This window comes from Rutilus rutilus (genome assembly GCF_951802725.1).
Source record: "Rutilus rutilus genome assembly, chromosome: 2".
Classification (NCBI taxonomy): domain Eukaryota; kingdom Metazoa; phylum Chordata; class Actinopteri; order Cypriniformes; family Leuciscidae; genus Rutilus; species Rutilus rutilus.
In genome coordinates, this window is record NC_140210.1 from 1,606,783 (window position 1) to 1,624,691 (window position 17,909).

Genomic DNA, 17,909 nt, shown 5'->3' on the forward strand with positions numbered 1-17,909 from the left:
TATATATATGCATATCAAAGGTTTGGGGTCAGTAAGATTTTTTTATGTTTTTAAAAGAAGTCTCTTCTGCTCACCAAGGCTGCGTTTATTTGATAAAAAAAAAAAAAAAAAAAAAACAGTAATATTGTGAAATATTATGATAATTTAAAATGACTGTTTTCTATTTTAAACTGTAATTTATTCCTGTGATCAAAGCTGAATGTTCAGCATCATTTCTCCAGTCTTCAGTGTCACATGATCCTTCAGAAATCACTCTAATATGAGGATTTGATGATCAAGAAACATTTATGATTATTATCAGTGTTGAAAACAGTTATTTACTGTTTTATTTCATGATGCTTTGATGAATAGAAAGTTGAAAAGAACAGCATTTATCTGAAATAGAAAGCTCGTGTAACATTAAACTCTACCCTTCAAAAGTTTGGGGTCAGTAAGAATTTTTATTTTATTTTTGGGGGAAATAAATAAAATAAATCAATACTTTTATTCATCAAGGATGAGTTAAACTGATCAAAAGTTACAGTAAAGACATTTATAATGTTAGAAAATATTCTATTTTAAATAAATGCTGTTCTTTTGAACTTTCTATTCAACAAAGAATTTTTACAAAAAAATGGTAAAAAACTGTTTTCAACACTGATAATAATCATAAATGTTTCTTGATCATCAAATCCTCATATTAGAGTGATTTCTGAAGGATCATGTGACGCTGAAGACTGGAGTAATGATGCTGAAAATTCAGCTTTGATCACAGGATATAAATTACACTTTACTATATATTCACATAGAAAACAGTCATTTTAAATTGTCATAATATTTCACAATATTACTGTTTTTTTTATTGTTTTTTATCAAATAAACGCAGCCTTGGTGAGCAGAAGAGACTTGTTTTAAAAACATTAAAAAATCTTACTGACCCCAAACCTTTGAACAGTAGTGTATATAGCATATATATATATATAATGTGCTATAAATTAATATAAAAAATCTACTAGAAATTAGTGTTCACATGAACAGAATACTCAGGTTATGATTTTATTTTGAAATATTTATTACCACAGGTATTGCATGCGTTATTATTTGTCATATTTACATATTCATTGTATTTCAGTGTGCTCGGTGATGGTTTATTTGTCACCATCTCTGTGTTCAGTATATCCTTGTAGTGGCATGTCATGTTTTATAAATATTTTTAATATATTTATATAAATTTAAAGTCAGTATTTAGTCTTTACATGAACAGAATCCTTAATAATTTTATTTTATTTGAATGATCGATTACATTTCTGTTATTAATTGTCATATTGCCGCCATATATAACGGCTTAATCATTTCCACATCACTTTTGTATTCTCTGCACAGCAACTGCATAAACCTTTATAAACACGGTCTCCCTCTGCTGTCCAAATATCATAATTCCTCATAGATGTTTTTTTTAATAGGCTAATATATATATATGTGTGTGTGTGTGTGTGTGTGTGTGTGTGTGTGTGTGTGTGTGTGTATAATTATCCTATATATATATATGTATGTATGTATGTATGTATGTATATATAATGACCGAAACGCTATTTAAACACACACACAAAATGAAAAGAAAAAGGCCTTGCTATTTCACAAAACAGAAAATTATATATTATGCAGCCTATTTTAAGGTAATATCGTTCGTATGTATTTAGTATGATCAAAGTTGATGGAGACCCAATTTCGAGGAGGACCTCTTTTTCTTTTACTGTCTATGGGAGGACCCGATTCGTCATAACACCGGCAGTGAATGGTGCGTCATACCCATAAGCACGCGCGGTGACCCGGAAGCACTTAGCGTCATCTGCTCTTCTGTGCATCGGGTGTCAAACACAAGGTTAGACGTGATATTGTTCTTTATCTTGTTTGTTTCGAATGAAAATGAGAATATTATTGTTATGCTTGTGCATATAAACTCTTGTATGTGTTTTAAACAGCAGTAGCGCTTTACTGCGCGTGAGGTCAATGTCATCAGACGAGTCACTGCTGTTAATGAACGTTTTAAAACTCAAGATATGCATTAATATGTTAATCAAGCGGTAATTAAACATCAGCGAGAGAGATTAGTCAAAGTCCCCTGATTATTTTACATAAGTACCTTGTAGTATCATGTAAATAATGATTTGTGAAATTAGCTCAAATGTATAGAAGACTTTTGTTTGACATAAAACTGATGGAATTATGGCATCATAAGTCATGATTATAACTTGGTATGCATAATGTCGTAATTTAAAATTTATCAAAGCATGATTTTTATGTCTAATGTTGCAGAAATGGGATTCCATACACGGGTATCAAAAATATTAAAACCAAAACGCATTAATTTTTTTTATTACATTTGATGTGTTTGTAATGTTTTTCAAATGTGTCGTAATCGCACTTTAACAAAGGTGTATTTATTTATATTTTTGTAGGATATGTAATGTATTCTAATATTCTTAAGAATGAAAAGTTTTTTGAAAAGGGTGTATTTTTGGTTTTAAAGGGAATGGGATCGTTCACCCAAAGAGATGAAAAAAGTCAGTATTATAACATAACCTGCAGCTGTATGGATTAAAAATCATATATTATTATAAATCATGGGATTTTAGGTGAACTATTCCTTTATGATGACAGTAATATAGTCAATGGCGATTATTTCCGGGATGATAAACCGCCCAACGAAGAGGTGGTGATGGATGGTGTGTGTGTGTGTCTGTCAGTGGTTCTCCGTGTGTGTGTGTGTGTGTGTGTGTGTGTGTGTGTGTGTGTGTGTCTGTCAGTGATTCTCCGTGTGTGTGTGTGTCTGTCAGTGGTTCTCCGTGTGTGTGTGTGTGTGTGTGTGTGTGTGTGTGTGTCTGTCAGTGATTCTCCGTGTGTGTGTGTGTCTGTCAGTGATTCCTCCGTGTGTGTGTCTGTCAGTGATTCTCTGTGTGTGTGTGTGTGTGTGTGTGTGTGTTTCTGTCAGTGATTCTCCGTGTGTGTGTGTGTGTGTGTCTGTCAGTGATTCTCTGTGTGTGTGTCTGTCAGTGATTCTCCGTGTGTGTGTCTGTCAGTGATTCTCCGTGTGTGTGTCTGTCAGTGATTCTCCGTGTGTGTGTTTCTGTCAGTGATTCTCCGTGTGTGTGTGTCCCTCCGGCAGCATCATGGCTCTTCATCGGCTCTTCCGGCTGTCGTCTCTGTTGCGTTCGGTCGTGAGTGTGTCGCTGCGCAGGAACATCGGTCTCTCCGCTGTGCTCTTCAACAAAACCAGAGACCTGGATCCCGTGCAGAAGCTGTTCCTGGACAAGATCCGCGAGTACAACTCCAAGAGCAAGTGTGTTGATGCAGCTGATTCACTCACTGATTCACTGACTCACTCACTCACTCACTGATTCACTGACTCACTCACTCACTCACTCACTGATTCACTGACTCACTCACTCACTCACTCACTCACTCACTGATTCACTGACTCACTCACTCACTCACTCACTCACTCACTCACTCACTGATTCACTGATTCACTCACTCACTCACTCACTCACTCACTCACTGATTCACTGACTCACTCACTCACTCACTGATTCACTCACTCACTCACTCACTCACTGATTCGCTTGCTCACTCACTCACTCACTGATTCACTGATTCACTGATTCACTCACTCACTCACTCACTGATTCACTCACTCACTCACTCACTCACTCACTCACTGATTCACTGATTCACTCACTCACTGATTCGCTTGCTCACTCACTCACTCACTCACTCACTGATTCACTCACTCACTCACTCACTCACTCACTCACTGATTCACTCACTCACTCACTCACTCACTCACTCACTCACTGATTCGCTTGCTCACTCACTCACTGACTTATTCACACACTCACTCACTGATTCTCACACACACTCACTGATTCGCTTACTCACTCACTCACTCACTCACTCGCTCACTGATTCGCTCGCTCGCTCGCTCACTCACTGACTCGCTCACTCACTGACTCGCTCACTCACACTCGCTCACTCACACTCGCTCACTCACACTCGCTCACTCACACTCGCACACTCACTCACACTCACTGACTCTCTCACACTCACTCACTGACTCTCACACACACACACACACACACACACACACACACACACACTCACTTACTCACTCACTCACTCACTCACTCACTGACTCACTGACTCTCTCTCACACACACACACACACACACACACACACACTCACTTACACTCTCTCTCTCTCTCTCTCTCTCTCTCTCTCTCTCTCTCTCTCTCTCTCTCTCTCTCTCTCAGATTAGCTTTATTGGCGTGACTTGTCTTGTACAGTATTGCCAAAGCATTGATCATTACATAAGCAATAATCAATAAATCAAGCAGTAAAAAAATGCATGAATACACTTATATAAACGACATAACAAGAAAAAGAATTAAGATAAAAAATAAATAAAATAAAAACACCTTTGTACATTAGTACCTGCATTCAGACAAGATAAGCATATTTCTGACTTCAGTTTCGTCCACTGGCTGACTCTCGTAGTTTCTTCTGCTGTTGTGATCGAGCTAGAGTTTTCTCCCAACATATGATTGAATTTCTCTGGATTTGGTAATGCCATAATATTTGGTTCTAGTTGTAATTTAGTAAAGTTTCTCTGTGTGTGTGTGTGTGTCAGGTCCTCAGGTGGAGTGGTTGAAGCGGGTCCAGACTATCAGAAGAACCTGACGGATGAGCTGACGAAACTCCAGCGCCTGTATGGAGGAGGAGATCTGACCCAGTTCCCCCAGTTCAAGTTCCCCGGTGAGCCTGGATTCGTTCAGCACAGGATTAAACATAACTACTGAAATAAGATCCAAAAATAAAGAACACTAGGGGCTTTCGCACCGGAGGAACCTAGAAATCGAGAATCCAATCGAGAATCTTAATCGAATCGAATTGAATTGGAACATCTGAATTGACACCCAGCGCTATTAAATACGCTTGACACTCGTCCGCGTCTCACTGTATGAGCGCATGAACTTCACCTCCGGAGTCTCTTCAGCAGCGGTTCACCTCTTCATCTGAGAAGACTATCGGCAGAAACACAAACTCAAAGCTCCACAATAATGCCACAGTTTAACGCCAGACACGGCAGGCAAAAACATCGGTTTTTTTTTTTTTTTTTTTTTTTTGAGATTTTTGGAGACTTTGGAAAAGTCAGAAATCCACATTTAGGTCTTTATTTTACACACTTTGTCTGTTTGCGTCTGTAGATTTCTCATAAACTCAACAAAAGTTGGCGTTGTAAATCCTCCCGCTGCTCCGTCATCACACACACCTCTGGAAAGCTCTCTCTCTCCTGTACAATGCTGTCGGATCCAAATATGGGCATTTCCTTTTTATCAGCAACCAATCGTGAAAGTAAAAGGGCTGAATGCGCAATCTCATTGGCTGATGATAAATCTTTAAAGCCCGTTTTCTCAAAATGACTTTTCTCTCCGACATCTCCACTTCAGCAGCACCGATACACACCAAACTCTCCAGTCTTGTACCCAGTTATATTATGAAGACATTTACAGAGGGATTTGTAAATATATTATTCCTAGCCTGATTTATATAACATTTTATTCCAAAAAACATGGCGAAAATAATTTTTTTAAGGCTATTGACAGTATATTCTGATTTACAGGATAACAAAAGTAGATATCCATAAATCCCTGTAATTTTTTTTCCCATCTAATATGTGAACACAATGAAAAAATTATCTTTAACTTGGCTTTATCCAATACTCAGATTTAGTTTTTTTATATATGCAAATTAGCGCATATTTAATTAGATATTGCCTAATTTGCATATTTAAACATTCAATTACAGAAAACTTGTAATACATTTTTTTTCTCATCGTAATGTAGGAAATCAACTGGGAAAGTTTCATGGTGATATCTGCTAGTTAAAGATTTGACCCTATTCACCTGTAGTGTCTCGCCTTAACTTGAAGAACTTATGACAGAAATATAATACTATTGTAAAGCAGAATGTTCTTAACAATATTAGAGGCTTTCGCACCGGAGGAACATTTTCATAGTTCCTAGAACTATTGGCGTAAGTTCCCGGTGTGTGTCGTGTTCGCGCCGCAGGAACTAGGAATGATTTCAGCTCCAGGAACTCCTTTTAGAGGAAGTGATGTACTCCTCCTCCAGAGTCGGTCTAACCCAGCGCTATAGGAGCTGCAGTGACGCTAGTGTTCGCTGATTGGCCGAACGCACGAATTTTACTCCAGAAACTAACTCTACGAACATGTAAAACCGAGATAGATGAACCTCTCAATCTTTACGCTGAGGAGAAAACCCAACACAACTTTGAGGGATCAAGAGAAACATGATTATGTGTTTCTGCTCAGCAACACTGGACATCAACACACACACACACACACACACACTAATAACTCTTCATCGCTGTCTGTGTATACCAGCTCTATATAATGATGTATTAGACAGGACTGTTAGACAGATCGTACAGTAATGAACAGGAGAATGTGAGCTCTGGCGTTCTCAGCGCCGTCAAAATAAAAGTCTCAACAACAAGCGCGTCTCACGTCACTTCAGAGTTCCTGCTGGCGGTGCGAACGCTTGTCTGGCTTACGGGAACCAATGATTTTAAACTTCAATCACATTAAGTAAGAAGTCTGACGTAGTCAGGCTACCTATTAACAGTTAACATGGAAAATAAGAGATATGAATTTTGATCAGTAATGTAAGGTGATAGTGGGCAACATTGTTATAGTAATGGGAGAAAAGAAGCTTTTTGAAACTGAGTCAATCCCAAAATGATTGAAAAGTGTTTTGAATCGCGACACTGGCGACCCCTGCTGGCCAGAACAGTGTAAATGCAGTGAAAAGAGCATTTACAAATGTTTTATTCAAGTTGTGATCTATTAAATGAACAAATCATCCAATACCATTACTTATGAAGATGTGATATTTTATTAAATGGTAGGGTTTGTTTTATGGAGGGCTTGGTTAATCAGACCAGTTAGAGACTTTAACTGCAACTCCTCCTTTTATTATGTGAATGTCATTAAATGTGTACAAAATTGATCAGAGATCAGGAAAAATGTTCCATATACCTGCTTCAAAAATATTTTTATTAGTAGATACAATTATTGTGTTTCCAAACATCCTTTTAATCTCCTTATTAATCTCGAAATAATTAGTTTAGAACCATATTAGTTGAGTCAGTGCAACTAGTTTGAAGTTTGATGCGTCAGCTGATCTGGATGAATGACATGTTGGAGGTTTACCGCTAGCTTGTTTAATGACACGTGTGTTGTTGTTTCCTCAGAACCCGCACTGGAGGAGGTGGTGCCTAAATGATCAACTTCTGGAAATCTCTACACAATATTTAATAAACAAACTTTGGTTCAAAACTCATTTTGTGTCTGTGATGTCCAGGTCTTTGAAGAGGTTCATGCAAAATGTTATCAGTGAATGTTAAAAGAACCATTAAAGTCCCCCTGTGGTGTAAATCCAGCTTTTAATGTTGTTTATGTGTGTATGTGGTGTTTTTAATACGCTTTAAGACAAAGCATGTGTAAGTTCATAAGTCGACACCATTGCTGAGTATTTCCTCCTTAAAACTGCAGTGAACCAAAGACAGTCTCAAAAACACGCTTTGAAATCGCTGGTGTTTCTGACGTCACAAACTACCTTGTAACCAATCAGATCAACGTGTGATCGTCAACCAGTGGATCTCTGAGCTGAGTGAGTGAGTGGAGGCGGGGCTCATTTGCATATTCATAGAACCACGAATACTAAATGAGGCGAGGGTGTCGAGTTACATTCAAGATATTTTAAGACATGACTTTTTTTTTTCAAGGAAATAATGTTTAAATATGTCATTTTGGTGATCAAAGATGAGCTTTAAGGGATAAAACGATTGACTAAAGTGAGACTTTAACATGAGGTAACTACATTATATTCAAACGAGACCTGAAAAGTCTTATCAAATAGTTTAGGTTTTAATAAAATTTAGTTTCGGGTCCAATTCTCGCTATTAACTAGTTGCTTATTATCATGCATATTACTAAGATATTGGCTGTTTATCAGTACTTATAAAGCACATATTAATGCCTTATTCTTCATGACCATATTCTACATCCCTAAACTTGACCTTACTAATGATTAATAAGCAGTCATAAGGAATTTAGTTCATAGTTAATAATTAGTTAATAGTGAGAATTGGACTGTAATCTAAAGTGAGACCACAATGTGATCGTCAACCAGTGGATCTCTGAGCTGAGTGAGTGAGTGGAGGCGGGGCTCATTTGCATATTCATAGAACCGCGCATACTAAATGAGGCAAGGGTGTCGAGTTACATTCAAGATATTTTAAGCCATGACTAATTTTTTTTTCAAGGAAAAAACATTTAAATGTCATTTTGGAGATCAAAGATGAGTTTAATTATTGACTACAGGGGAGACTTTAAAATATTATTGAATACTTGATGGCCTGAACAGAAGTCAATATCAATTAATACATTATTGGAGTCAAAAGTTGGTCTGTCTTTAAAGATATAAATAAATTAGCACTGAAAATCCATATCGGTATGTACAAAATAAACAGGATTTGTGTTTCTCAAAGCGTCACGTGTGGAATGGAAAACCTGAGAGGTGATGTACTGTAAATTAAGCTGAACAACCGAATATAAATCACTGAATAATGATGTAATGTCCTATGAAAAATCCCTTAAAACCTGAAAATCTCAGCAAATCACAACCATGATTAATACTGTTCAGAACGGGCACTACAGTAAATACATTAATTATTGGTAAAGCAGATGCTAGAAAACCCTGGAATGTAATCAAATGACAGTGTTTGAAACCTGTGTGTGTGTGTGTGTGTGTGTGTGTGTTTATCCCTGAAGACTCCACACGATCCGCCCGTCATAAATCACTGAATAATGATGTAATGTTTAACTATTTCTAGTCCAATAAAAAATCCCTGCTTAAGACCTGATAAATCTCGAAAAACCTCAAAAAATGTGGTTTACACATAATTATGATCTTAGGAAGGTAAACTACATGATACCATGATTTTGTTTGGTGTTCATAAAAGAGTGTCATAAACATTTTCAGAGTAACAACATGCACAGTCACACTTGTTAGTGCAAGTTTAATAGCAAGAGCAAACATTGATCTCGTTCTATTACATGCAGAGAATAAAGTTTCTCTTGTACATGGCATATAATTCTCAGCAGTCAATCTGGCTAATACTGGTCAGACCTGGCACTACAGTAGAGGCAGATGTGCAAGAAAACTGTCGGGAATGTAACGAAGCACAGCCTGAAACATGCGTGTTCATCATCAGTGTGTGTGTGCGTGTGTGTGTGTGCGCGTGTGTGTGTGTGTGTGTGTGTGTGTGTGTGTGTGTGTGTGTATCCCTAAAGGTTCTGGTTCCACACGATCCTCCCGTCGTCTCTGAGCTTCACGCCACCGCTGGACACCAGCTCTAGGGCTGCTGGGAAGGCTCGATGCTCCGCCTCCCTGATGCGCTCTGATAGGCTGTCTTCGCTGTCAGTCATCAGGATGGGAACCGCCTCCTGAACCACGATCGCCCCGGCGTCCACTTCCTCCTGTCAGAGAGTGAATTTAACAAAACTACAGGGTTATTACTGTGGAAAAAAACCCTCAAAACTACAGGGTTATTTATGGAAGCTTGTTTCCGCCACTGAATAATAAATAAATAATAATTGCGACTTTTTATTTTTTTTCCCACAATTGCGATATATCAAGTCAGAATTCTATATAAAGTCGCAATTCTGAGAAATAAAGTCGCAATTGTGAGATATAAACTATGCTGAGGTAAAAAAAAAAGTCCGTCTTTTTTTTTTCCTTAGAATTGGACTTTATATCTCACAATCCTGAGAAAAGATGTCAGAATTGCGAGATATAAACTCACAATTATGTGTTATAAAGTCAGAATTGTGTGATAAAAAGTCGCAATTATCTTTTAAAATGTTTTATTTTGTGGCGGAAACAAGCCTCCATAGTTATTATTGTGAAAAAAAGTAAAGTAAAAAATAAATAAATAAAATAAAAAACTACAGGGTTATTATTGTAAAAAAAATAAAAAAATAAATAAAAAAAAGTTGTTTTGGAAATAAAAGGCAAAAATACAAGATGCTGTAAATCAGGGGTGCCCAACCCTGCTCCTGCCCATCGCCTGTCCTGCACAGTTCATCTCCAACCCTCATCAAACACACCTGAAGCAACCAATTAAGGTCTTCAGGATCACTTGACAATGAAAGGCAGGAGTGTTTGATGAGGTTGGAGATGAACTGTGCAGGACAGGCGATCGGCAGGAGCAGGATTGGGCACCCCTGCTGTAAATAGCGACCGGTTGAATAGAATAGAAGAATAGAATAGAATAGAATAGGGCATTTATATAGCGCTTTCATATGTACTACTGTACACCCAAAGCACTTTACAATCATATCAAGGGGATCTCTCCTCAACCACCACCACACTGGGTGGTGGTTGAGGAGAGATCCCCTTGATATGATTGTAAATTCCACTTGGAATCTGCATTCATTCTTGGGATTGCATGACGACAATCCCGAATGTATTGTGCTTAATGTTACTGTAGAACGCTGGCTTCTGTGAGAAACGTACGGCCACGAAGTGAACGGTGCATCCGGTGACACGAACGCCGGCCTGAAGCGCCTGTTTCTGAGCGTTCACTCCTTTAAAGGACGGCAGCAGCGACGGGTGGATGTTCAGCATCTTCCCTGAGACACACACACACACACACACTCAGTCCTGGAGCAAATACACAACCACTTTAAAGAGGAAAAAATATATACATTTCAGAAATATTCCACATTTTTTAGCATTCTTACCATTTTATTCCCGTCCTCAGCAGCGTTATTTTAATATCACTGAGATGCTATTCGTCTTTTTTTTAAACTTTTTTTATATTTTTGTTTCATTTAAGTGATTTTTTAAAATAAATGTCCAAACAGTTTTTATTTTTGTTCAATTTTAATTTGATTTATTTTAGTACATCAAATTACTAAATGAAGCAATTACTTTTTTTTTTTTAAGTAATATTGTTAACTGAATAATTGTTATTATCAACGGAGCCAGTGGCGCCCCCTGGTGTTGATGTTCACACACTCACCGCTCCACTTCCTGACGAAGGGTCCCGTGAGGATCCGCATGAAACCCGCCAGACACACCAGCTCCACCCCGAACTCCTCCAGGACCCGGTCTATGGTGCCGTCGAACTCGGCTCTGCTGCCGTACTGCTTATGATCCACGACCTGACAGACGAACAACATCCAGAACCAACAGAGCTGTCAGCCATCATCATAATATCATAATATGTGTTTACATTTATGCATTTGGCATACCCAAAGCCACTTACATTGCATTTCAAGGTACACGTTTACATTCTTATCAGTTCTTGCTTTCCCTGGGAATCAAACCCATGACCTTGGCGTTACACTGTTTGAGCTACAGGAAAGCTTTTAATATACATTTTAACGAAGCTGACAGTATCGAGCATGTCAGAAACACAACAGAAAAAGTCTGAATTGTAAGTTATAAACTCAATAAATAGTCAGAATTGTGAGATAAAAAGTTGCAATCATCTTTTTTTTTCTTCCGTGGGGGAAAAAACTTCTATTATAAGCTCTATCACACCAGCAAGAGTGCTGGCTTTACTAAATATCTACACACTATTGTCTGTTTGGAATTATTTTTGTAGGCAAAATAAACCAGAGGTGCAACAGAAGCATTGTGTCTCTCCGAGCGATGTTTCGTTACTGAATGAATCAGCGTTTCTGAACCAATCAATTATTCATTCATAAAGAGATTCGCTCGCTTCATTACTGAATGAATCAGCTGTTTCCGAACCAATCAATTAATCATTCATAAAGAGATTCGCTCGCTTCATTACTGAATGAATCAGCTGTTTCTGAACCAATCAATTAATCATTCATAAAGACAGTCGCTCGCTTCATTCCTGAATGAATCAGCTGTTTCTGAACGAATCAATTATTCATTCATAAAGAGAGTCGCTCGCTTCATTTCTGAATGAATCAGCTGTTTCCGAACAAATCAATTATTCATTCATAAAGAGAGTCGCTCGGTTCATTCCTGAATGAATCAGCTGTTTCTGAACGAATCAATTATTCATTCATAAAGAGAGTCGCTCGCTTCATTTCTGAATGAATCAGCTGTTTCCGAACAAATCAATTATTCATTCATAAAGAGAGTCGCTCGCTTCATTCCTGAATGAATCAGCTGTTTCTGAACCAATCAATTATTCATTCATAAAGAGAGTCGCTCGCTTCGTTCCTGAATGAATCAGCTGTTTCTGAACCAATCAATTATTCATTCATAAAGAGAGTCGCTCGCTTCGTTCCTGAATGAATCAGCGTTTCTGAACCAATCAATTAATCATTCATAAAGAGAGTCGCTCGCTTCGTTCCTGAATGAATCAGCTGTTTCTGAACCAATCAATTATTCATTCATAAAGAGAGTCGCTCGCTTCGTTCCTGAATGAATCAGCGTTTCTGAACCAATCAATTAATCATTCATAAAGAGAGTCGCTCGCTTCGTTCCTGAATGAATCAGCTGTTTCTGAACGAATCAATTATTCATTCATAAAGAGAGTCGCTCGCTTCATTCCTGAAGGAATCAGCTGTTTCTGAACCAATCAATTATTCATTCATAAAGAGAGTCGCTCGCTTCGTTCCTGAATGAATCAGCGTTTCTGAACCAATCAATTAATCATTCATAAAGAGAGTTGCTCGCTTCGTTCCTGAATGAATCAGCTGTTTCTGAACGAATCAATTATTCATTCATAAAGAGAGTCGCTCGCTTCATTCCTGAATGAATCAGCTGTTTCTGAACAAATCAATTATTCATTCATAAAGAGTCGCTCGCTTCATTTCTGAATGAATCAGCTGTTTCCGAAGGAATCAATTATTTATTCATAGAGTCGCTCGCTTCATTCCTGAATGAATCAGCTGTTTCCGAACGAATCAATTATTCATTCATAGAGTCGCTCACTTCATTCCTGAATGAATCAGCTGTTTCTGAACAAATCAATAATTCATTCATAAAGAGAGTCGCTCGCTTCATTTCTGAATGAATCAGCTGTTTCCGAACAAATCAATTATTCATTCATAAAGAGTAGTGTTGTCACGATGCCAAAATTATTGTTTCGATACCGATACCAAGTCAAGTATTGCGATTTCGATACTTTTCCTGAAAAGGGAGGAAAACTCTCAAATATCATTGCTGTGCTTTATTTTAAAACCGGGACAACATTCTAATCATATAACACACTAATAAATGAACATATGAACAGCAGATATATTAAACATTTGAACAAAATATGAAATATAAAAATATAAAAAATAAGAGCAATGACATTCAAGGTAATTTTTTTTATAAATTTAGCAGCATTATCTCATTTATCATAAGAAGCAAAAGAGCTTTATCGTGATTCTGAACTTTGAATAAAAATATGAACAGCGATTACATTAAACAATGTTTAATATTGGTAACATATGATAAGCCTCATTGGTGATATATTTGACATGAGAGAGTTGTGGAAGGCCTATACTTCATGTTTAACATAAATATATAGCAGCAAAGACAACGTCGGCAGTGTTGACGGCAAAATAGGCTACAGAATAATTCGTTCTGTATTGAGAGGTGCAATATTTGAAAATCGATAATATTTCTTTAAATTACATTTATATTGTATTTATGTCAAAACTTTCAAACATCAAAATGTCATTTATTAATATGTATTCGTGTCAAAATGACATAGAAACATCTTTTCCTATTCTATTTTGCCTGGGAACACTTGAAAAATAGGCGTCGGTTCTATTTCTAACATGCACGCGTTTTCCGTGCGTCTCGAGCTGCGCCCAGACGCGTGTTAACAGGCAGTTAACATGGGAGCCGAAATAAAAACGGACACGACACGCAGCCAGTGTGTCGCCGGCCTTACAAATCTGGAACGCGGTCATTCTTAGAAGTATCGATACTAATAAATGTAGGAATCGTGATGTTTTTAATTTCCGATTTACTTTTGAAGTATCGGTGCACCGTGCAACAGAGCAAGGTAGGCAACGTAAGTTACTTCCATATGTCACTCCTCGCTTCATCTTTTTCTACGAGTCGTGGACCACTTGTGCTCTCACATGCAGCCATCTCGCTGTAGTGTTTTGTCACATGACACTGACAGCGGCAGGTTCTTTGCTCCGTGCGTCAGGAAAAAAACACAGATGTCCATAGGGAGGCGTTTTTTTTTTTTTTTTTAAGTATCGATACTGATAAATTTAGGTATCGTGACGTTTTTAATTTCCGAGTATCGCGATACTTTTGAAGTATCGGTACACCGTGCAACACTAATAAAGAGAGTCGCTCGCTTCGTTCCTGAATGAATCAGCGTTTCTGAACGAATCAATAATTCATTCATAAAGAGAGTCGCTCGCTTCATTTCTGAATGAATCAGCTGTTTCCGAACAAACTGGTCGAGTGAATAACTCAATGACTCACTAAAACCAACTGGCAGTTGTATTTTCATCTTTAAATTATCATTATATAAAATAAAAAAATAAAAACAATTACATATTTTGATATTCAAAATCTTGTTTTAAAACAATCTCCTAGCATTATTTATGCTTGTTTATAATTGTAGCTTGCAAAACTGAATTTTTTTTATTTTGGTAAATCAATTATGACATAAAAAGTCACAATGATGAGATCAAAACTCAATGATGACAGTCATAATTATAAAATACAAAGTCAATTATGACAAAATTCATAATTATGAGATGAGATAGTATGTCATAATTTTGACCATCTCATTAGAACTTTTTTATAATTTATGATTTATAATTTTTATCAATTATGAGATGGTCAATTATGACAGAAAGTAAAAATGTATATACCAAGTCATAATTATGAGACAAAAAGTAAAAACTTATGTTATGAGAAAAATTCATAATTATGAGATAAGTCATGATGACATACTAAGTCATAATCATAAAAAGTAAATTATAATATTAAAAAGTCATAATGATAATACTAAAAAGTCTAAACGATGAATTTGTCATAACTGGATTTTTATGTTATATTATGTAATAATTATGACTTAGTAGTAGTAAAAATTGCACTTATAAAAGGTATAAATCCCCCGGAAATCAATTTTAGGTGGCAAATATCAGCCTTAATAAAATTAAAATCTTCACGAGTCAGCACAAAAACACACTCAACAATCATATCGTATCGTCTATAACTATAATTTTCGATAAAATCACAAAAAATACACAAATTGAACTACAGTTTTGTGTAAATATCGCACACCTCTAAACTAAGATTTAAAAGTGTGGCTCGTTCCTTCATGTCTGGTAAGGACAGTATTATATGCATAATGTGTCTACAGATATATGTCTGTGTCTATATATATATATATATATCTCTATATATCTCTATATATATATATATATATATATATATATATATATATATATATATATATATATATATATATATATATATCTCTATATATATATATATATATATATATATATATATATATATATATATATATATATATATATATATATATATATATATATATATATATATATATATCAAGCGTGCCGCACAAGCTCTGAAAAGTGAAGCCAAAGCGTCTCGATCGCCCCCCGGTGGCTGGTCCTAGTATAGGTCATAAGCCCCGCCTCCCCGTGTTATTCAACGGGACTTGAGACCAACTAAACAATTTAATTACACTTCAAATATCTTTTTTCCGAAGGTGGTTTCTGTCATTTACTGTAGTTTTTATCACGCTGATGTAAATTCAAGTGTTTGTTTTTAGTCAGTTATTTGATGCTATAAAAACGGTGGCGTGACGTCATGATTGACAGCTGTGATTGACAGGTTCTCTGAGCAAAGTAGTCACTGAAGCACCAACAGACTTTTTTTTCGGGATCTTCGGAGGACTGAGGAGACTGGAGCTTTAAATTTAATATCTCAATTTCTATAATTAATTATTTCACACCGAGAGTGAGGGCGGGGCCTTGATTACGCGGCTTTACTTCCTGTTCACTACTGCGCAGGTCTGGTCCAAGATCGCTACTGCGCGGACTCAAGCCCCAAGATGTCAGCGCCATATCGGGACACCGGCGGCTTCACTTCTCACCAATGGAGAGAGCGAAGGGGCGTCGTCCGTATTTTTTTACAGTCTATGATATATATATATCTCTGTATACAAACCCGCGTCTGAATGCCGGCCATAGACGCCCTCTTTAACCCCGTGACACCCGGTCTGTTGGAGATGACCACCACGATCTCCGCCGAGCTCGAGGGTTTCTTCGCCTGCTCCATCAGTGCCTGCAGGTTCGTTCCTGTCACACACACACACTCTCAGTATCTGTCATGTGATCAGCAGTGTTGGGGGTAACTCATTACAAGTAACTTGAAAAAGTAATCTGATTACGTAACAAAAAACAAAACCTAGTAAAGTAACGCATAACTTTTAAAACGTACAACAATATATCTGAGTTACTTTTTCACATTTATTGACTGACAGCTCTCCTGTCCCCATGTTGAGACAAATCGAAGCGAAGTGGCGTGTGTGTGTGTGTGTGTGTGTGTGTGTGTGAACATGATGGTTATTGTGGTTCTAGACTAAATGTGAGTGTGCATTTACTCATCTCACTTGCACACAAAAAATATATAATATTCAATCATAAAATCAGTGAAATGCAGAACCAGAATACTATGCAAACCTCCAATAATTAAATATGTATTTTATATACTATTATATTTAAATATAAATACCCAACAGTTATAAAACATACATTTTTATGCATTTAATCTTACTTTATTGACCAATGTACTTGCTTTTGACCTTCGATGATTCAGTGAAACCATAACCAAAAATATATTTTTATTTTATTTTATTGGTAAAGTAAGTGTTAAACGTTTCTCTAAGGGAGTAACGCAATATTGTAATGCATTGCTCTTCAAAGTTCCCCAACCCTGATAACAGTGCACACACAGACACACACACACACACACACACACACACACACCGGTTCCGGAGATCAGCACGGCCACTCGGGTCCTCTTGCGCGAGGACTGTTCCCCGGGAAGAGAGCCGTTCTGCTGAGCGCTGGTGTCGGGAGAGCGACCCGGACTCTCCCTCAGACTCCGCTCCAGGTTCCTGACCACCACACACTCCGAACCTGTCAACAGAAACACACACACTTTACTGTAAAGTCTCATCTCTTAAAGGGGTCATGTGATGCGATTTCTTGTTATCCTTTCTCTTTAGAGTGTTCTGTAGCTGTTAGTGCACGCATAAGATCTGCAGAGTTACAAAGCTCAAAGTGTCAAACCTAAAGAGAAATCCTTAAAAGGCTCAGCCACGCCTTCCTAAAGCGCTTCGTTCAAACACGACCCATAAACCGACATCAGTGTGTGTGTGCAGTTTCATAACACCGACCAAAGGTATACGCAAAGAATATGTGTGTGTAGATGAGTGTGTGCGTGTGTGTGTGTGTGTGTGTATGTAGAGGAGTGTGTGTGTGTGTGTGTGTGTGAGTGAGTGAGTGTGAGGAGTGTGTTCTGACCGGGTTGTCTGTGAGCGAGTGACCCGATGACCCAGGCCTCCTCTTGGGCCCTCAGGAGCCTCAGCACACGTTGGCCCTCAGGTCTGCTCTGTGTGAGTGTGTGAGAGGAGTGTGTTCTGACCAGGTTGTCTGTGAGCGAGTGACCCGATGACCCAGGCCTCCTCGTGGGCCCTCAGGAGCCTCAGCACTCGTTGGCTCTCAGGTCTGCTCTGTGTGTGTGTGTGTGTGTGTGTGTGTGTGTGTGTGTGTGTGTGTGTGTGTGTGTGTGTGTGT

At 37.7% G+C, this 17,909-nt stretch overlaps 2 protein-coding genes across 6 annotated transcripts in view; one reads left to right on the plus strand and one right to left on the minus strand.

The window, feature by feature from the left end:
- The first annotated feature begins 1,747 nt into the window (after positions 1 to 1,747).
- Positions 1,748 to 7,401, plus strand: atp5pf (ATP synthase peripheral stalk subunit F6). 4 transcript variants are annotated; one of them, XM_084392618.1, is made up of 4 exons: positions 1,748 to 1,861; positions 3,146 to 3,319; positions 4,668 to 4,792; positions 7,313 to 7,401. In XM_084392618.1, exons 2-4 carry the CDS (start codon positions 3,150 to 3,152, stop codon positions 7,342 to 7,344), a joined length of 327 nt encoding a protein of 108 aa, XP_084248744.1. In that variant the 5' UTR covers positions 1,748 to 1,861; positions 3,146 to 3,149; the 3' UTR covers positions 7,345 to 7,401. The 4 variants fall into 4 exon arrangements, with proteins under 4 accessions (XP_084248744.1, XP_084248745.1, XP_084248747.1 ...); XM_084392619.1 differs by having other exon boundaries at positions 1,759 to 1,861; positions 3,114 to 3,319; XM_084392621.1 differs by lacking the exon at positions 1,748 to 1,861 and adding an exon at positions 2,873 to 2,879 and having other exon boundaries at positions 3,123 to 3,319.
- Positions 7,402 to 8,416: 1,015 nt separating this feature from the next.
- Positions 8,417 to 17,909, minus strand: part of gart (phosphoribosylglycinamide formyltransferase) — a 32,140-nt gene continuing 22,647 nt past the window's right edge. For both annotated transcript variants that reach the window (XM_084395745.1, XM_084395746.1), the window contains 5 exons: positions 17,097 to 17,249; positions 16,276 to 16,406; positions 11,150 to 11,291; positions 10,642 to 10,757; positions 8,417 to 9,602 (listed from right to left, as the gene is read on the minus strand). In XM_084395745.1, coding sequence (XP_084251871.1) covers positions 9,411 to 9,602; positions 10,642 to 10,757; positions 11,150 to 11,291; positions 16,276 to 16,406; positions 17,097 to 17,249 — 734 coding nt within the window. In that variant the 3' untranslated portion in view covers positions 8,417 to 9,410. The remainder of the gene's footprint in view (positions 9,603 to 10,641; positions 10,758 to 11,149; positions 11,292 to 16,275; positions 16,407 to 17,096; positions 17,250 to 17,909) is intronic.